Source organism: Papaver somniferum, chromosome 8 (genome assembly GCF_003573695.1).
Source record: "Papaver somniferum cultivar HN1 chromosome 8, ASM357369v1, whole genome shotgun sequence".
Classification (NCBI taxonomy): Eukaryota; Viridiplantae; Streptophyta; class Magnoliopsida; order Ranunculales; family Papaveraceae; genus Papaver; species Papaver somniferum.
Window position 1 is genome coordinate 64,320 of NC_039365.1, and position 21,844 is coordinate 86,163.

A 21,844-nucleotide genomic window follows, 5' to 3' on the forward strand; every position below is an offset into this window, starting at 1 on the left:
TCATTTTAGGCATGATTTTCTAGGTATATGAACTGCATGTTATTTAAGGTAAAGTAATTTTGAGTATTTGATTAGGTCTTGAATGGAGACTAAGTTGATCTCAAGATTCTCACCTATAAATGGAGAACTTCTGAAAACTTAGAAATTTGCAGCAGGTATTCGGATCTGCTATACCTTTGGGAACCAGGCAGGAATCATGGTGGCCTCACCAACAAGGATCCATCTATAATACTGTGGCAGGTAATCTCATCTCTCTTATTTTATTTTTTTAAAGAAACCTTTTAGTGAAATCCCATAAATTAGGGTTAGGGTCTTGCAAAAATATTGGAATTGAAATTGTTTCCACATAGACAAGCAATTTTCGAAATTCCTTGTTTGATATAATATTTTTCACAACCTAGTTTTGGTCGGTATAGTTAAAATCACTACAAGCTATATGAACAATGTGATATCTGATTTCAAGCCATTTCCGGTATTTAGCGAATAACAAGATGATTTGGACTGATTTTCGTAAACCAAAATCAGAAAATAAGAGATCTCGTAACCCTATCGATGGGAGTTATTAAATGGAAAAACCTCTAAAAACAAGATAATAAATCGTGACTCATGAGCAACAATATATAGGTCTCTAATAAATAGGTTCCGATTATTATGTTGAGTTTTGGTGATTTCCAAGCCCGAATTTATTGTTCCCCAGCTCTAGGCTTCCCAACCATAGGATTGATGAACGATTTCAATTACTTTTGTTTTGGTTTCTTCTTGATAATCAAGAAATTTAAAAAATATATATATAGAAATTTTCTAAGAATTTTTCTGGCATATTTTTGCTAAAAAAACCTATTTTATTAAGGTGTATAAGAGCTACTCCAATGATGTCGTATGTATTTACTAAGTGACAACACAAACAAGACATTCTCATTCCAATTTTCTCTTAAGTGTATGGGAAAAAACAATTCATCTCCAGTGATGTTGTTTGTGATTTTTTGGGATAATGTAAATTTTATTTTAAATAATTTTACCATTTTATTAAAGATAAAAATCATTATTTAATATATTGGAATTAATTTTGTTTAAGCAAAAACTTGCTAGGATAGCTTGACATCTTCAAAGTGAATGTCTAAAACTATACATTCATCATGAAGATACCTAACAAATTTTGCCATGTCATCTTTACATTGATTTAAGAAGTTGGAGTTAGAGAGAATTTTTAAGGAAAATGATTGTCTATCTTATGTAGATTTAGACATTTATCATCATGTACATCCCATTAAATAAGCTCTAACAAATTATATTTTAATAACTATGCATATCTACAAAGAGTTTTTAATTGCATACATATGGTATCCACTTTTGCCAAAATACATGTTGGTTCAGGAACCCTTTTTCTATGGTTTCTGATCCAAGCAGAAACCTTTCTTAGCGTAAAAGAGTTTGTCTTTGGTATATATTCAGATATCCATGTTTGGACGTTTATTATCTTGATCCAAGCTTATTTTTGGCATGGTCATATTAAATGTAGCAAGTGCATACTTGGGGAAGAAAAGTTTTATTAAAGTCGGCAATTCTCCGAAATCATAATCATTATTCTTTTAAAGCAATTATACGTGTATTGAAAGTGACGAAATCTTAGAAATTATAGAACCTCAAGGCGCCCCCACGTATAAATAAAAATATTTTAAAAGCTTAGCCTGTGTATGGTGTGAATTTCAAAAATACTTTCACGTTTATAAAAACAAAACAAAATAAAAAAACAGGAGAAAATGTGTTTGGTAGATGTATTTTCAAAAACTTTTTCCATTTTTCTGTATTTGAAAATAAAAAAATGAAAACAACAAATACTCATTTTCTGTGTTTTTTCTTTTTTTCTTTCTTTTTCTTTTCAGAACAAAGTAAGATTTTACGGAAAGAATTGCATGTGTAAAAATTCATTTTATCATTATCTTGACGAGTCTTTACATTTAATTCAGTTTAGTTGATTTTCCTTGATTTTCAAAATAGTTTTTTACTTTCCTACGAAATAGTTTTTAGAAAATGAAAATAAGAAAAAATGGTATGTTTTCAAAATAATAGAAAACTATTTTTAAAAATTGTATCAAACAGGCACTTGAAGTTTTGCACCTGATATGGTTGCACAATTTCCATTCCAAACAATGAATTAACTTGGTTAAAAGCAATTCATTTACCCCAATTGTTTGTGATGGTTTTACTATTGTGTAACCGGATCCGAAAACGTATAAACCGATTAAGCTAAGCCCCTTAATTTTTCACTTTCGTTGTCTTTCCCATCCTTAGAATTCCCAGAATTTGTAGATTGTATTCCTTTGCACACCTACCTTTAGTCTAAGTTATATTAGCTTATCATGGTTTTCTTATGGTCTTGTTAACTCGAATATTATATGTCGTGCCTACCATAAAATCTTTTATATTCTCATTTTAATTATTATCAGTTTTGCCCCGAACTAACTGCCCAACAGTATATGGAATATGATTTAGTATAATTTTAAAAGCGGATAAACCTTTACCTTTAGTTTCGGTTCTTGTTTACTTAAGAAACCGTACCACACCGGAAAACCAAGTACTAGAATTCTCTCTACTTTCGAAAATAATATACGTCAACTCACAAACTAGGCATGTATACAATATGAGCCCCAATACCATTTTTTTTCTCTTCCTAACCCTTCAGTTCCAACCAAATTGGCATAAGTTAAAAAAGAAAAACAAGAACTTTCTAAGTAGTCATTCATCTTAGTAACTCTCACCCTTTCCAAATGAGCAGTGATACAACCATTGCAATTTTTTTCCGAAATTTCTCTCTATTAGAGATTTGACAGACGAGGAAAAACGTTTTTAGCATTGGGATTGTAAACGGTAGAAATGAGTCCCTGACTTATCTTTTTCGGGAGATTTACTCGGAATAAACTTTTAGTACGTTTAGCATTTTCGCATTCTAAATAGGCTATAGGTAAACCTTCAAAAATAAATAAATCTAAATTACTTTTTCTACTTTTGTTTTCTTTAAGTACAAAATCCATATATAAAACCATACACAATCCAAGCAAATTAGGGCCCCTATCACAATGTTGCATGTTCGGCCCTTGTAAGTTGTAAGTTATATGTTCTCTCCACTACTAAAAACGTTGGTGGACTAAATTACCCTTTTTCTTTTTCCTTTTACAGAAGCTCTTCTTCTTCCAACTTCCCACTACTTTACTCCACCAGGCACCAGGTACTCTCTCCCGCCCTCCCTCCCTCCCTCTCTCTCTGTAAAAGACCCATTATTATCTCTTCAATTTTCATTTTATTTGTTGATTCCCAGCATCATTTTCACTACCAGTGAATCCCCTTTTGGCTTAATAGAAGTAGAAGATTGTTTTTTTTTAATGGGGACTTTATATGATTTTTGTCTGAGAATAAGAATGAATTTGTTATTTTTTGGGATTTAGAAATTGGTATCTCTTTTTATTGATAGAAATTGATGGAAATTATAATCAGAACAGTCTAACTTGGTTGAAATAACTATGCAATGTTGATGCACCACAACTGTTTGATAAAATTCCTCATAGGGAAATTTTTTATTTTCTAATACATGATTGAATAAGTTAGAACCACAGTTTGAATTATGGACTGAAAGAAACTGCATTTTAGGGCCTGAAAGTTTTGGCGAATTATGCGATTTTTTACCTTGCTTTTACATATTATGAAAGATCCCGTCCCATTTGGTTATTTCTAAGTTTGACTTTAATTTGGTTGAACAGGGCAAATGGTGGAATCTTCAAAGTGCCCATCATCGACAATGGGGGTTTCAGTTGATGGCGTAACCTCCTTTCGTGATAAGTATAAACGGCGAAAAATCTCTGCCACAAGAGATTTTCCGGAAGATTGTGGAAGATGTGCTGCAAGATTGAGTACTAAGAAAGTTGAAGAGCCTCTGGTTTCAGAGCATTCAAAGTCTGTGGATCAGATGGAGTTGGTTTGTCCATTAAAAGGTGGAGAAACCAAAGATATTGAATTGTCAAAATCTCCGAACCAGATGGTATCTGAAGAACCTCAGCCGGTAATGGATGTTGTCACCAAATTAGATGCATCCGTGCCTTCCAAAGTTGCGGATGGAGCTGAAATGTCTTCTATAAATTTGGGAAGAATTCGTAGAAAGTTTCCTCCTAGAAGAACACTTTCAGCTGTACGCGAATATCCAATTGGATGGAGCAACGTTCCGAGAATTAGTAACGAGTCTTTGAAGGACATAAGTGTGGATCATGGTAATTCAAGTGGTGGAGAAGATAAACAACCAAAACTGATTGTTGAGGCTGATTCTAGGCTAACTGGAGAGAATGTTCAGGAGGATCTAAGGTGCAATTTGAAGAGGAGTGTTATGAAAAAATGTGTGGAAAATATTAAAGTTGCATCAGATCAAGATGTTTTGAAAACAAAGGCTGAACATGTTGAAGTCGCACCAACTGCGGAGGAGAACGATTTCAAGTCAGAAGTCCCAAGTAATATAGATGGATCATACACAAATCCTTTATCGTCAGTTCCAAGGCCATCACGTTCGACTTTGAGTGTGATTCCATTTGGTCGTCCAGCCTCTAACAATGACAACGTTGTAACTCGCAGCAAGGTTAGAGAGACTCTTCGTTTATTTCAAGCAACATTCAGGAAGGCTTTACAAGAAGAGGAATCAAAGGTGAAAGTTCCCGGAACTCTTTCCAAGAGGATTGATTTGCTAACCGTCAATGAGATGAAGAAAAAGGAGAAGTGGGTGAACACCGGTGGAAAAATAGTGGGTCATGTACCAGGGGTTGAGGTTGGAGACGAGTTCCAATTCCGGGTGGAGCTTTCTATCATTGGTCTTCATGGACCTTTTCAGGCTGGTATCGATTTTGTAAAGAAAGATGGTAAAATTCTAGCAACAAGTGTTGTGTCTTCTGGTGGTTATGATGACATTCATAATTTTGATGTATTGGTATATTCTGGTCATGGAGGAAACCCAGCTGGCGGGAATAAGAAAGCTGAAGATCAAAAGCTTGAGCGGGGAAACCTTGCCCTAAAGAATAGTATAGATGAGAGAAGTCCTGTTAGGGTTATTCGTGGATTTAAAGAAATGAAAGGACCTGATTCTCTTGACACAAGGAGCAAGATGGTTACGACGTACACTTATGATGGGTTGTACTTCGTTGAACGTTATTGGCAAGAAAAGGGACGCCATGGTAACAATGTCTATATGTTTGAACTGAGAAGAATTCCAGGGCAACCCGAGCTTGCTCTAAGAGAAGTACAAAAGTCGAAAAATTCAAAAGTACGTGAAGGTCTTTGTGTAGATGATATATCACAAGGGCAGGAGAAGATGCGAATTTGTGCTCTGAACACATTAGACAGCGAAAAACCACCTCAATTTAAGTATATTACTAAAATGAAGTACCCATCAAGCCACAATCTTATTCCCCTCGAGGGGGGTTGTGGATGCACGAACAGATGCTCTGATTCAGAGAAATGTCTTTGTGCAGTCAAGAATGGAGGAGAGATCCCATTTAATCGCAATGGCGCTATTGTGGAAGCCAAAGATCATGCAATTTATGAATGTGGACCCCTTTGCAAGTGTCCTCCATCATGTCATAATAGAGTTAGCCAACAGGGCATCAAGTTTCAATTGGAGATCTTCAAAACTAAGTCAAGGGGATGGGGAGTAAGATCCTTGAACTCAATACCCTCTGGAAGCTTCATTTGTGAGTACACGGGGGAGGTCCTTTCGGAAAAGGAAGCCGATCAAAGAACTGGAAATGATGAGTATCTTTTTGATCTTGGTAGGAGTAAAAGCAGCAACCAAACTACGGGGGCCGACTTGCAATCAACTAGTATCTCTGGCGAAAATGTGGAAGATGAGGAGGGGTTCACCATTGATGCCCTTGAGTATGGAAGTGTTAGTAGATTTATCAACCATAGTTGTTCACCTAACCTTGTGGCCCAAAATGTTCTTTACGACCATGATGACAAGAGGATGCCGCACATAATGCTATTTGCTGGTGAGAACATCCCTCCGTTGCAAGAATTGACATATGATTACAACTATGTGTTAGGCACAGTTCAGGATTCTGCGGGAAATATAAAGATAAAGGAATGTTACTGTGGTTCTATAGAGTGCACTGGAAGGATGTATTAAGGCAAATTGGGAGTCGGATCCTCTGAATTCAGGTGGAATCTGTTGAGTTGGAATCATTTTAAATTCGGATGCAGGTACATGCATTCAAACCAGGGGATGCAGAAGCTACAAGAACCACCTTAGCGGCAGAAGCTTCTACAGCTAATTAAGGAGGCTTAACGTGGGCAAGGGGATAGCAGAAAGAAAGAAACGGTAAGTGCATTGCAATACCAGGCGTTCCAGCTTTAATCAAGATTTTTTTCCTTAAATTGCAATACAAGTGTTGGTTTAATTTCAAGTACAATTTCTATTTCTACTTTCCTAGCAAGAAGCAAGTAAAATTTTCTTATTTCTATAAAAACTTGTGTTATCTACTGCTGGTGTTAACTCCAGCAGATGTTTATGTAACCTGTTATAGGGGCGGCATGGTTTATTTGAGGGGCGGCATTCTAATTGGACAAAAAGGGTCATTACATGATCATTCAAGGTGTCCCTTATCAAAAAAATACTGGAAATGACAAATTAATCCTCATAATTGATAACCTAGTTTAATGATGATAATCAAGTTTAGTGTTAATGATTAATTTCACTTATATTAACTCAAAATCAAAACCAAAATCAGATTTTTAGAGTTAAAAGAAAAAAAAAAGTTTAGAGGAGAAGGTCAATCTCAATCAATTGAAGAAATTAACCAACAAAATGAAGAACCAGGACCTGAAAAATGATTGGGTATACTTCTAAATTAGTCCCGACTAGCTTTTTGTTGCTCAAAGTTATCTAAAATACGTAAAAAATTCTTTTTCTTTTTACATTTTCAGAGCTAATTACGGTTGGAACTTTGCTCATAGCCAACCGTAAATCGAAGTTACGGTTCGTAAAAGATGAACTACCAACCGTAACTGGTTAAATTTGAAGAAAACCCAATCGTAAAACCAGTTACGGTTAGTAACTAAATGCTCGAGTTACGGTTCGTAAACTAAAATGGTTACCAACCGTAACTGAAGAAAATTCTCAGATATAAGAACATACGGTTGGTAATAGTTCTATTACCAACCGTAACAACATCAAAATATCCAGTTACGGTTCGTAATTGAGTTAAAATCAACCGTAACCCACATAAACCCAGAAATTTCAATTTTCATCTAAAACCCTAATTTTTGATAGAAATTAAACTTAAATCGAACAAAATAAACCAAATATTAACTGGGTTTTCAAAACATACCTCATATAAGTCATTACACTACACTTGATTAATTTTCGAATCGTCGATTAATCGAAGATTATGAAATTTTGAGTTTTAATGGAGGTTACGGTTGATGGGAGGAGGAGAAGAAAAGAAGAAAGAAAACAAATTTTCAATTTGACTTTGATTTAGGTTAAAAAATTGAGAGGATAATCTAGTTAATTTACACCCTTTATAGGACATCCCCTAACCAACTAGAGGGACATTAATATCACACTGCCGCCCCTCTAATAAACCATGCCGCCCCTATAACAGGTTACATGTTTATGGCTCCGGATCCTCTACACCAAAAATCCTCTGCACCTCTACACCTGCCAATGAATGGAAGCCACGTGTTCGCCTTTTTCACATACCAAAATCATCATATATTCTATATTAATATTGTTAAAACTAAAAGATATTCACGGAGTTAAAAATGGAAAATGTTTATCCTTCCTTGATTATCTCTTCTCACTCATACCGTATCAGATTTATGGTTATGGACTTTCGCTGGGAATTAAAATTGTTCGAGTGTGTCTAACTGAAGGAATCTATGCGCAATGATCTCAAGACATAACTCTCATTTCTTATATTACTAAAGTTTGATTTTACTGAAAGTGAAAACGAAATGAGCAGCTAAGTATTTTCTAAAACTCATTCTTCCAATACTATGAACAGAAAACCCAAAGTTCCAAAGTCATTTAGCTGCAATGAAGGATGCAAGTTGCCACAATTTGCTTGCATAAAAGACTACCAGCCATCTTCCCACTACGTAACATCTCCATAAAAGACAAAAGGTTGATTCATATCACCATTTTCCCACTGTAGTTTGTAATACATATTGATGAGTGCCAAATATTGTATATATTTGCACCTTTTTATTGGCATTTAACTCATCATTTATGCACTAACGCTCCATTTTATCCCATATTCTGTGTTTTCGTTGTTTTCAAGAATAAATACTTTTCTTAATTAATTTTTCATTTTTAGGTACTAAATAAAGCCTGGTTAACTCACGGAGCGAAAAGAGCAAAGAAACGGCAAAGACTCCCGCAGAAAGGCAGCGAAAAATGATGTTTGCAAGAGCCGGATCAACTAGAAGTGGGCTTGAAGAGGAATAATTGTTCTTAAAGAAGATATGGGCTTGGCATATCCAAGTCCCAAATCCATTTCCAATACCCAAAACCGCTTCCATTTTCAGCCGTCAGATTGGATCCATCACTTCATCCCACGGTCGCTTCATCATCGTGCATCAAACTCTGAAGTTCCTGTCTAACATTATAGTACCTAACTCCATCTTAAGCCGTCAGTTTTGATGTATTACACATCCAACGGTCGATCCACGCCTTTTCCCTTCGTGCCGTTCGATTCAATCCAGATGTGATCATCCAACGCTTTCTCTTCGCTGTGCATCAACATTCGATGTCCCCGCCTCACACCCTAGCAACAAATATCTTCTTCCCAACCAAACATTCCCTTCTTCCTCCCATCGAGAACTTCTTCTCTCTTTCTCTGCAGTTTTCTTCCCCCGACAGAAACCCATCACCTGCAGTTTCTTCTTCTCGAGTTTCACCACCACCACCTTCACCCGACCACGACAGCAGACCAAACCATCAATTGAACCCCCTAGTCTCTCTTTCTCCATCATAGCTTCTTCATACCTAGATGCTACAATTGAGAGAGGCAGACTTAGGGTTTCCCCTCACAGTCGATTAAGGACAATTGGAGCAGGAGATGGAGTGGCAGAAGCAAGACAAGGCATGGGTTGTCGTCAATTAGCAGAGGAGAAAACAAAATCAGAAGATTGGTGAGTTTATTTTACATGAACCCTAATTTTGGGGTATAAATAGAATGTGTGTGTGGGTGTTGGGAGGATATGCCTGGGTTAGCCAGAGCTCAACCCTAGAGGCCCGGATTAGCCGGTGCACCAAGCTGTAGTATTTAGGTTTATTTTTCAGTTCTTATAATGTTCTAATTTTCTAACTAGGGCTTAGATGAAGCTCTTAATCTAATATCAGATAATTTTGGTTATGAATTCTTTCTTGTTGTGCTTAACTGCTTAAGGATAGATTTAATCTTTGTTCTACAACATATTACTTTCACCTTGTTTGTCATGCAACCTAGGTAGTTGGAACAATTCTATGTTGTGGTGCTGCAACTCATGCTTAAATGAATTGATTTATCTTTTGAATAGTTGTGCTTTAATCAGACAATTATTACTTAGGATAAATACTTTAGTTGTCATTAGTCATCCATCTTCAGATCACCTTGTATAAGCGGAAGACACGAATCCTCACCGTTATTCATTAAAAGGACAAGAGTAATATCCATAACTGAATTATCTAGTGCAGGTTAAGCAGTGGATTCGACTGCCCTAGTGCTTTCTAATTGCATTCTAATATTGTTTGTGTAGTATAATCATTCATACTTGTCGTATCGACACATCAAAACAACCCCCATTTTGGTTACTCTTTCTTATTTAGAATCAGTTTAAGTGAGACCATAGTTTCATCTTTACACCCACCTTGTCCCTGTGGATCGACCTGTGCTTGCCCTGTGTTACATTGTGACACTGTGCACTTGCAGTTTGACATAGTCGTAGGTACTCTTTCAAGTCCTACCACATATGTATCGTGATCTATTATAAAATAACCAGACCTAATGTTGGCAATTTTATTAAGGGGGGATTGAGGTAAATGGTTCTTGGCTATTAACTAAAACCTGTGAGATCAACCATTTTCTGCTATTGATCTCTATAAATGTAGAAAACTAATAGTCACAGTAGCCGATTTCTACTAGGAAACAGTTCAATATGCAAAGTAATTGACATAATTTCCATTATAAAGCATCCAAAGCTCATGCAGTAACATAAGAGAGGAGTTCATACTGCATTCTCAAGATTATTAATTGTTTACAGAGAATCAAAAAAGGATTCTTTATTATGATGACAAAAGACAACAGAATACATTCATGTCCCTGCCTAAGCAGCAGGTTGGGCTTTCTTTTGTACTTTGCAACCATCAGAATTACTGGAGTTTCGTATCGTAACGATCATAATGTGCAGATACTTAAATAGGTACCTATTATCTTCTTTATTCTCATGAACTTCATCGATATTGTAACCCCCATGGGTAATCTTGAGGATGCAAGTTACATAAGTGATGTCGTCCTTTTAAGAATCAGGACTAAAACAAAACAATCACTTCCAATAAAAAAAACTAATTTAAAATGTTGAAGAACATGAAAAGTGTTCATCAATTGGTCTAGCGACTACGCTGCAGTATACGGAGATATGTAATTAAGAGAGGATAAATGTTTTCCAGTTTTGTCACCGGGAAAATCTTTTTGTTTTAACAACATTAATATACTCCAGAATACATGATTTTGGTATGTGGAAAAGGAGAACACGTGGCTTCTATTTATTGGCTGGTGTAGAGGTGCAGAAGATTTTTGATGTAGAGGATCCCGAGCCGATGTTTATTCAAGTTGAAAAGGTTGTGATTTCCAAAAGAATCGCATTTTTCCTGTTTTGGCAACTCCAACTTTTTTTTTTCATTTAATGCCAATCGTATTTAGAGCTTCTCCAATGGTCATATGGTCTCTTTCATACGTGGCATTGTGGGAAAACATCCTTTAACCCATATTACATCCATTTTCCCTAAATATCCTGGCTAAATTGGGGCCTATACCACTTAATTGCGGCCTATCTAATTTTTTCTTCCCAAACCACCAAATTATTCTGGACACCCAAACTTCTAAAAAATACTAATTTACGCCCACATTAATTCCTAAAACGATCTCATATAAATTCTAATATTTTCATTTTCAGTAAATCCAAAAACAAAAAAAAACTAAACCTAAAAAAAAACTTTTTATTTTCATCAAAAACTTTCCAAATTCTCAAAATCCTAATAAAAAAAATCATATTTTTCTTCGACGATCTTCGATCCACACAAGAAAAAGGTAAATCTACATCAACCCATTCTATGATTCTTCATATCTTATTGATTTACATGTTTAAATCTTCAATTTTGAAAAATCAAAATTTTGATTACACCCGGAATCGGTTTTTATTGACATATCGAATAAACCGATTCTGGGTTTTGTTTTCGTCCATGAAGAGCATGCACAGTAATCGGTTTACATGATGATTAACATCAACATATTCTGGGTTAGAAATGAAATATGAAAATACATCACCAGAATCGGTTTATATAAGTAATATGTGTAATCCGATTTGTGTAGTCTCTTCAGCTTCCTTTACACAATCAGGTTTTATACATGTACCACATGAACCGATTATTGTAGTCTCCTCAGAATCGGGTTATTTATGTTTCTTTATGTACCGATTTCTTACTTGATTTTTTTTTTATTTAGATATGGACTTCAGACACCTAGCATTTTACAATCGAGAGATGACCTTGGAGGATGTTCCGAGGGAACCACAACGAGTGCCAGAAAGAAGCCTATATAAGTTTGCTTTTGGGGGTGAGACCCATCTTGAACAAGCCCTCGCATTGATTGACATGCTTGGACTGGAAGAGCTTGTTGAGGTCATGAGGTTCGCTAGGATGAGGAGAAACATTATTTCATCTGAGAGGGATCGCCACCAAGAATTGGAAGGTATGTTTGAAGAAATGACTGAATGATATCCATGGGTGATGCAGAAGCTGCTGCTCTTGATGATGCTGCTATTGATGGTGTTGCAGCTGTTCCTGATGCTGGTGCTGCTCCTGATGTTGTTGCTGCTGCAAATGCTCCTGGTGCTCTTTAAGTTTTTAATTTTAACTTTTAAAATCAAAACCTTAAGTTTATAATACTTGTGGTTGTTTTTAAGTCTTTGGGATGGTTGATGTTTGTATTTTGGATGATCTTTATGTTGTTGATGTTTGTATTTTGGATGATCTTTGTGTTGAACTTAATGCACTTAATGTTTAAATTGATATTATCCTGACATGCCAACAATCGTTCTACTCGATATGTCAACATAAACCGATTGTGAAAACAATTTTTCATGGATGTTTTTCAAGCTAGAATAGGATCACATATGAAAATATATAAACCGATTGGTGTCGGTGAAAATTCAAAATTTAACCTGTCTTTAATCGGTTTACGTTGGTCACAACAAAAACCGATTCCTTGTGGCATATCAACACAATCGGGTTTTACAGACCTTATAAAATACCGATTACACCAAATTATTTCACATTTTTCAAAAAAAAAGTAGTCGTTAGGGACTTTCTCTATAAATAGAGACCTCACCCTTGGACCCCATTTGCCCCAAAATTGAGCATTTGATTCGCCCACACTCCATATACTCCACAACTACTCATTTCATACCTCCAGATACAAGAAATGACATCATTTGATTCAAACGAAGATTTGGCAATCTCCAAAGCATGGTACGCGGAAACTGAACTTAGACATCAATCCTCTGAAAGGGAGGATTCCGAAAACGTTTGGGCTAGGGTACACAACACATTTAGGCAAGAGTTTAGGAATCCTAATCGAAGAAGTTTCCAACAAGTTCATGATAGGCACCTAGTTATCGAAAATGTGATACTTGAATTTTTAGCTCTCCAACCTCGGATTTTTAACACTCGCCCCCCTTCAACTTGTCCATTGCACAATTTGTGAGTATTTTTGTGGTCTGTTTTACGTAACCCATGTTGTATTATCTTATAATGAAACATCACTAACAAATATAAGTTTGTTTTTGTGTTTTTATAGCACGAAGTCGTGAAAGTGCGCTACTTGGAGGAAAAGGGGGAAGCATTCGCATTCGATGCAAGCTATCACTTATTGGTAGAAATAATCCCGGAGGATAACCCGGACTACTTGGATGTTGTATCGTCTTCTGAGGAGGAATATTTATGGCTTTAGAAGTTTTTATATAGGTTTTGTGGGTAGGCCTCTATGTAAACCTCCACGAGACTATAACTCGTCCACTAGGGTCGCCTAGGAGTTTAAAGGCTTGATGGATGTGTTAAATGCATCCTAGAATAATAATGGAATGAATGAAAATTGTTAATGAAAGGAAACAATCGGTTTATATATGTCATAAGTAAAATCCGATTACAGGAATCGGATTATAAACATGTCAACGTTAACCGATTATATATGTCCTCTGTTAATGTGAAAACACCAATCCAGAATCGGTTTACAAGTGAATGAACGTAAACCGATTCTGGGTACTGTTTATGAAAAATAAATAAAATGTTTGATGTTTCGATGAACTCCTCTAACATTAGTTAATCTCACATCCAAAACATAATTAATCCCTAGTACGATTGATTAGTGCTAATTATTCAGAGGTAAAATAAGTAGTTAGGTAATTATTTTGATAAGGGGTGGTGTGAAGGTGATTTCTAATAACTTTTTTTGTCATCTAGCTATAGGCCCCGATTAAGTGGTATAGACCCCAATTTATCCAGGCTAAATATAAGGAATAAAAATAATCTTTCTCCAGCCCATTTCGATTTCGGCCGTTTCTTTGCCTACCTGAAGTCTTCTATTATTTATTTTTTTTATTTTTTTTTTGCTTAATTTTATTCGATAGAGAAAAAATAAGTTGCTCATTTTCCTTCCACCCATATTTCCCCTTTCACCTACACCAATCTGTCCTTACACCTCAAGGACAGCAAAATAAAAAACTTACAGATGCAATTAATGAGGAAGGATCCCATCACATTGCTATTGTCACACAATCTCACATGTTTGGAGACATTTTTCTTAATAAAAATTAAATGGTAATGTATTTGAAGCTAATACTTTGGGGATATGTTCGTCCTACAAAGGTTTACATACCCAAAAAAAATGCGCTCGTTCAGAAACACCAAAGTTCACCACCTACCGATCTTAATTTTAACGGTTGAAATTTAGTCGAATTTCAACGGTTAATTTTCAAAGTAGCAGATGGTGGAGTTATACATTTCGGAACGAGCTCACTTTTTATGGGTATGTAGAGCTATATAAGACGAGAATATTTCCAAAATATCAATTTCAAATACCTTACCGTTTTATTTTGATTAAGAAAATGTCTCTCAACATGTGTGATAGTGTAAAAGTAAGAGTCTGAGGGGATCCTCCCTCGCAATTAATAGCTCATCCCTTGTGGCTGTTACAAAAAAAACATTTTAGAGCTTCACAAAAATGGTTTTAAACAGAGTATTATACCACCAGTTTGGAATTAAATAAGTAATCATATGCAATCATATTCACCCTAAAACCAATAGAATAAGTTCATCCTTGGTGATGTTACTATCTGATTCTCTGCATCATTAAAAAGGAGAACGTTGATATTTCTAACTCATGAAACTTAATAATTAGTAATTGATGGAGTTCCAGTTAATCTAATAGATAAGAATTATTGATAATAAAAAGAAATCATTGTTCCCGGTTTATTTGCATCAGATACGAGAAAGGGGAAGAAAAGTTTTTTGGTTAATATTGAATGAGAAAGGAAAACAATTCGTTAATCTATATTTGATTTTGATTAAAAAAATATTTTAATAAATCAAATTTATTTTTAATATAAAAAATGCTGATTAGGATGGATAAAAATTCTCTTGGTGAACCTCTGAAACAAGAGGTTGAGTTAGAGGATGTCTACATAAATATGCCATGTCATCTCCATAGTAGTTGAACAGGTTAGGTTTGGAGAAAGATTTTAGCAAATATGGATGTGTATCCAATGTGGCTGAAGACTTTTTTCCTCACACACATTCCATCGGAGAAGCTCTTAGTAAAGAAAAGAAAAAGAAAAAAGAATATAAACACTAGGGGAACAAAAAGCCCCACCTAAGAGCACCTCCAATGGGACCAAAAAACAAGTAGATTTGCTCATTGTGCACCTACAGTGGGGTTGACAAACCATTAAAACAGATAGGAAAACCATTAAATCAAAGGGTTTGGTCATCGCGTCTTAGGTTGAATCGAACGAATCAATCTGAGACGACCGGCTTAAACTAGACCGATCGGTTCATATTGAGCCGAGCCTCGGTTCCAGTTGAAGCGATAATCGCAGCTGGTCGGTGCATACTGAAGCAACCGCGGCCAGTCCATCTAACGGCTATCAACTCCCCTCTTATAATTAAATAGAATGGATTTGAACTTTAAAACCACACCTACCTTCTGCACCAAATTTTTTTCCGAGTAATGACTCAACTGTATATTGATCCAGAAAAATTTATGATTGATGAAGATTTTTCGCTTTGTCGAAACTACATAGCTCTATATCGGGTTAGGGGTGCAGAACAACGTCAAAATGGGTTAATGAGTATGAGTTATATCCATAGAATCTGTGAAAAATCCTGCAGTGATACCGACACCCCAATAACCGCAATGCTGCTGGGTTGTTTTGGCGAATCGGTGATACAAAAAAATAAGTTAGAGAATTCATAGCTTTTGTTCGGCTTGTTAATCGTTATCGATTTAGGGGTGAGACAAATGATATTGTTGTAATGCATGCTAGAGAGGAATGACGAAGATGAAAAAGAACAATTTTTACTTATGAAGCTCATTACCAATCTTAAAGGATTTTTTGATATCTCGTTTTGAGTATTGAAAAATACCCATACTACTCGAGTAAGATATGTAGTAGTTTTAAACTTTAATTATTATTTATCGTCTTAAATTAAGTTTTAATTAACTTTCTAGATAAATTAATACTAATTACATGTAACGGATACAGTAATAACTGATATAATAATTTCAGTTTACAAATATTAAAATAAAGCATGATATTAGTTATTCGGCTCCACTCAGTTCCTGTAGTAAGTCCCCCCTTGCACCAAACTCTCAAATCCACCATAAGTTCCTGCAGGTTGACACCCTTCAGTATTAACTGGAGACTCATTGAAGTATAATGATCTCCTATAATCTTGATAACCTTTGGGACGTTGTTCACTTTCCTGGCGATGCAAAGATTGTTGAACTAGAAAAATTGGAGAACGTTGCACTTGATGATAAGGAGATTGTGTCACATCAGGTACTTGTGTTACTCGCATTACTTCCTGAGAATATGGAGTTGTTGTACATTGAAAAAATTAGGACTGAAGTTAATCATATCCCCAAACGTGCACAACTGTTGGAGGTATATATGTCTGGCTTCGATATCTCTTAACTCCATTTAATGCAACTGTTCAATCAATTGTTCTTGAATTTCCGATGTGCCAGTATAATTCTTCGGAAATCTCTAGCTCCCAATTCAAAACTGAAAATTCAAACCCAGCCGATGAAGAAGAAGATCTGGTTCTTCGTCTTGATTGAGTGGACGGAGATAAAGCTTCCGGTGCAGGATAACAGGTGAAAGTAGGATTACTGGTGGAGCATGTGGTGGAGCATCCAATTTCTATAATGCTCTATACCCAATGCAGTAAAATCCATCAGGTAGTTGTGTAAAACTTCTTTAAGAATTATTGACTCTCTAACACTCTTGTACAGTCGGTCGTAATGGTCTTCGTCACAAGGGGTGAATTTAGTCTCATACCTTTTCCATCCTCTTTCCTTTGGCTCTACGTATCTCGACCATACAAAGTAGCTATACTTGCAGACGGGTGTGGCTCTCCAACTTGACCAACTAACTGTCTAGCACATCTCCCCCAAAAAAATAGGCACCAACATCACTTACAATGACTGTACAACACCATGTGTTGGAGTGAAAAATGTATGATCCTTCCGAAAATATCAGTGTAGTATTCTTCCTCCTTTAAGATATTCATCCTCCAAAGTCGGAATTCTTCTGGGCTCTATAGGGAATTCTTCTCCACTCCATATCTCCCAATCCACTTACAAGTTACTGTTTTTTAACTCCAATACCACCTCCGCATTTTGGTAAACGAACTTTAGCCCAAGAAACTCAAATTCTTTTCTTTGTAGTAGTACTAGAAGAGTCCCAAAGAAAATCGCTAATGATCTTCTCTATCTCCTTCATAAATGAGACCGACATCGGAACATAGAAAGATAATATATTGGCACGCCTGCAATAAAATCCCATATTGGCTTTTCCAAGTAGACAACCTTTGAAATATTCTCTGAATTATAACATCCCATATTGGCTTGCAATAAAACATTGAAGACCATTGTGATTGGAGCCAATACTGACGATGGCACTCTTATCCTGGTGCATCAGAATGAAGGTCGCGCACCTGATCATATAGTGGTGTAAGCTTGTCGTCAGCCTGCTGTAGCTTTCCTTGTAAACCCTAATGAATAATGAAGTACCTTCGTAGCCTAGACTTGTGTTTGCTGATCACGCACTGCCACAGTTGTTAGCAGCTAAGAAGAATACCTGAAGAAACCCTTTTGCACGTCCTTAATGGTATCCCATGTAAGAAACTCTTGAAGAAGATCCTTCTTGGTGACTGGTGTTATCCTCTACAAAATTCTAGATATCAAGGTGAAGAGATCAGCCTTGCCGAGCGAAGACGCGAGAATTGTGGTATGTTTTTCTCAGGATATCTATGAAAATTCCAGAGTAAGGAAAAGATTACCACAATCCGGTAATCGTATCTATCGAGTAATTGTGCCGCGGCCCACATGATCCCATCTCCATTCAATCCCTATCTCCATCTTGTATTAAGTTGTTGATCAGTACCCTTGGCCATAATCTCTACCCTAGAAACGGAGGTGTGAGCACTCAAATCACGAAGGCATCCGAATGCTCACAACCAATCATCGTAATCTAGAGTGATTTGTGATGATGATATCTTAGTGTTGATTCCTTGACTCAAAACCTTCGGGTTTATCACAGCCTCATCTAACAACTCCATGCGGGGCGTTTGCGCACGGGATATAGGTAAAAACAAAGAAAACAATACATACAAGTAAAGATCCATGGGGTTAGGAAAATATAAAGTGCTGAAATATAAACAAGACCGAGGTTTACGTGGTTCAGCACTAAGGCCTACGTCCACGGTTTGTTGTTTCACTATGTTCTTCACGGTTACAAGAGTAGTCGAATGACTTTTGGGCTTACATGTATTTTCTCTTCTAAAGGATTACACTCGAAATCTCTCTCTCCTTCCCTTCCTGATTTTTCCGATCCCCCTTCCTCTTGGTGGGGAGGGGGTATTTATAGGGTTAGAGTGTGGGACCCCTCTCTGAAGGCCGTTGGAACCTTATCTTCTAGTGTCTTGTGTCCATCACGCAGAGGTCTGCGTTTGCCACTTGATCACGCAGAGAAATCCTCGCTCGTACCACGGGTTGATCGACACGTATACTGCTCAGAGTGTTTAATGAGGGTAGTTGAGATGCCTGCTCGTGTCAGACAAGTGTCTTCTGCCCCTGTCACGTCCGTGTCAGCTAACTTTCTCTCTACCGTTGATCTTAGCTTCTTTTGGGGATGAGATAAAGTAACTCCTTGGAGTTTATTTGGTGTTCCGTAGTGCATCGTATTTTGATTTCTTGGCCTGCATGCTTTCCACGTATCTTTCTATATACACGTGTCTGATGGTGAGATATATGTATACACAATTTGCCCCTTTTCTTCGGGCTTGAATGTTTAATGGGTGCATTGAAGAAAACAGTCGTTGCATATTCTTCTATCTCTCCTAATAACTTTTCCTAGATACTTGGGCACGTCTTTTATTTGTGCATTAACTGCTCATGTAACGGGCACGTTTCCCATTCCTCCATTAATTTCTTTTTCTTTCTTTCGGGTATATTAAGGAGAGAAATAAAATTAATTTCATTCTTCCTAAACATTCTCTCGGTTTTCATTCTTCGTTCTTCAGCCCTTAAATTCTCTGTCAGTCTTCATTCTTCAGCCCTTAAATTCTCTGTCAGTCTTCATTCTTCAGCCCTTAAATTCTCTCTACCGTAGCATTAATCACGCTTGCCTCCTCTTTATTTCTGATTTGTTCTCTCTACTGCTGTTTTTGCTGGTAAGTTTTTCTTTTCTTTGTTTCCATGGTTTTGCGCTATGTTGATTTGTAAATTTTCTGCTACTGTTGTTCCTTGTTTGTGATGAAGAACTTCTTTTAATGCTTGCATGCTAGTTTTCCCCTGTTCTTCGTCTTAAATCAAGGATGCCATTGTTTTCTTGTATTGATTGAGCTTTTCAGGGTAGGGATTTTATGGAATTTCGAGCATGTATGCTAATTTTAGGGTTTCTGCGTTACCATGTGTGGATTGCTATTTATGTGGTTTTTTGATTGTTGGTAATGTCCTTGAGTTTGTTTTTGACTTGTTTATGATTAATCTTTTCGCAGCCATGTCTGACCGTCCGCGTCTTCCTTATCAGGCTCCTGGTTCTGGTCTATCGAGATCTCCTCCGCATAGAGAGTCTCAAGATGATGTTCGTAGAAGTCGAGGGTCTTCTGGGGCGAAGGCCTTATCTTCTAGGGAAGAGATTCCTTCGACAAATCCTTCTGGGGCTCGAAAAGTCTTCGATCGCGCGGTGTCTCGTCCTCGTGATGATGTTAGGAGTACGCAGGCACCGACTCGTGCTGTCGCTTTTGATGTTCCTCCTCTACGTTCTGTAGTGCCCGAGCATCATCTGCCGCCCCCTCCTACAACTTCTTTTAAAGGGAAGAATACGAAAGGTGGTGTTCCGAGGGATGAATCTTCAAAAAATCCTCTTTTGAAGAGAAAGGCTTCCGAGGCGTTCATTGGTTCATCCGGTCCCGCCGAGGAGGATGAGGCTGCCCCATTGATATGCAGCGTTTCGGTCAGCAAGAAAAAAGTAACGTTCAAGCATATTGAACTCGAAATTTTCAAGGAAAAGCATGATCTTCAAGCCTTCGAGGTTCGTTTCTATGCCCCTGAGGATGATATTACTTATGAGCTTATCTCAAAGTATGAGTTCGATGAATTTCATTTGTTGACTACGGTTGGAACGTTCGAAGCTGGTCTTATGCTGCCGTTGTACAAGTCAGGCGATTCCTTCTACTATGATGTGCTTGTTAGTCGTGAAGGCTCTTCCATCAATACTCACAGCCGTTCTGTATCGCAACTATCGGGGAATTATCTCCGTGCCCTGAGGGAGTGCTATCTGCGTAGTAAGGGGGAGACAACAATGACTTGTTACGTTCCCAATCCCGCGGAGAAGGAATGGTATACTCCTGAGAATTTCAATAACTCCTTCGGTGATTACGTCAATAGTAGGAACCGTAAGCCGTGGAGTGTCAGCCTTCGGATTCTCGCTGCTCCTCGGGGCGAAATTCGTCTGTTAAATGAGGTCAGCGATGCCAAGCTGAAGTATGTTCCCGGCACGGAGGGGTCTAGTCAGCGGAAACTTTTCCCGGCCCGCGAGAGGATCAAGCGCGACCATGACTACGAGTAGCACGCTACCGTTATCGAAGTTGTTGGTCCATGGGCGTACGGTTGGATCCCTGGTCCACGCGGTTGGCGTCCTACTGGGAGTAGCAAGCCACGTGAATCTCCTCCTGCTCGTTATGGAGATTTCTGTCCCTGGCGTTTAAACTTCGCAGGTATGAATTTTCCTTATGCCCTTGACGTTGTTGAGGGAGACAAGGAGGAAGGTTCTGGTGCTATACTTCCACCGAGGAGTGCCTCGACTGCTCAGGTACGCGGATTCTAGCTGCGCTTCTCCTTCTTTAGAAATTCAACTGTTCGGGAAAAATAATTCTTTTTGTGGTGTTGGTTTTCAGGTGTCGAAGAAGAAAAAGATTAAGCCGAAGCAGTCTTCTACCATTGTGATGGGTGAGGCTGAGGCCCATGAAGAAGTTACAAGTCCGGTGAACGAAGAGTTTGCTGAGGATGAGGAGATTACAGATGGGGAGGAACGTACTGGTACTTCCCCTATCAATGTCGAAGAAGAGGTCTGTGTGGGTCATGATGGTGATGAAGGGAGAAACAACGCCATGGTAGCTGATGACGGTGTCATTGGTGATATTTCTGTCCCTGTTGGGGATGCCGCGGATACCCTCCCCACCCTTTCTCAAGAGTTTTCTTTTGATCGGCTGTATTCTACAGGGGAGTTTATGGATGATGCCCTCGATTTTCCTGAGGACTTCTCTCTACTGTCCCCCAATGATGATTGGGATGTCCTCGGGGGTGCTAGTAATGGAGACGTTGTTGTTCAAGATGGTGGCGCGGAGGAGCATGGTGCGCATGTGGGTGTCGACATTTGTGCTGAAGGGGCCGTGTCAGAAAAGGGGAAGTCGGTGATTGATTCGCCTGCTGCGGATCTTCCTCATTCGACGACATCTGAGGGTGAGGACGCCATAATGGATTGGCTCAAGGAAAAGAATCTGCTATTTGTCCCTCATCCCGCCCCTGTTGTTGCTGGTGAAAAGGATTCTGATGCGTATACCCGTCGTATGATGGAAATATCTTCCAAGGAGCGGGTGTCTGAGGCGTGGGGAAGAAATTTGAGTGTTCCCGAAGCTACCCTTGTGTCGGAGCCTCCTACTTCCATTGCAGATATGATGGCCATAGCCGACGGGTATCAATATGGCTTTCCTCAGCAGCGTGTCTTGGAGGTAAATTTTCGTACATACTTCTACGTGACGATCCAATTC

General features: G+C 37.8%; 1 protein-coding gene across 2 annotated transcripts; it reads left to right on the forward strand.

Moving 5' to 3' along the window:
* The first annotated feature begins 90 nt into the window (after positions 1-90).
* LOC113304357 (histone-lysine N-methyltransferase, H3 lysine-9 specific SUVH6-like) lies at positions 91-6,600 on the forward strand. Of its 2 annotated transcripts, XM_026553444.1 has the most exons (3): positions 91-240; positions 3,178-3,226; positions 3,756-6,600. In XM_026553444.1, the coding sequence occupies exon 3, from the start codon at positions 3,761-3,763 to the stop codon at positions 6,155-6,157; it is 2,397 nt and encodes a 798-aa protein (XP_026409229.1). In that variant the 5' UTR covers positions 91-240; positions 3,178-3,226; positions 3,756-3,760; the 3' UTR covers positions 6,158-6,600. The 2 variants fall into 2 exon arrangements, with proteins under 2 accessions (XP_026409229.1, XP_026409230.1); XM_026553445.1 differs by lacking the exon at positions 3,178-3,226.
* The last annotated feature ends 15,244 nt before the right edge of the window (positions 6,601-21,844 follow it).

What these genes read in the sequence shown, in the direction of transcription:
- LOC113304357 (XM_026553444.1), top strand. Translation starts at nt 3,761, where the DNA reads ATGGTGGAATCTTCAAAGTGCCCATCATCGACAATGGGGGTTTCAGTT.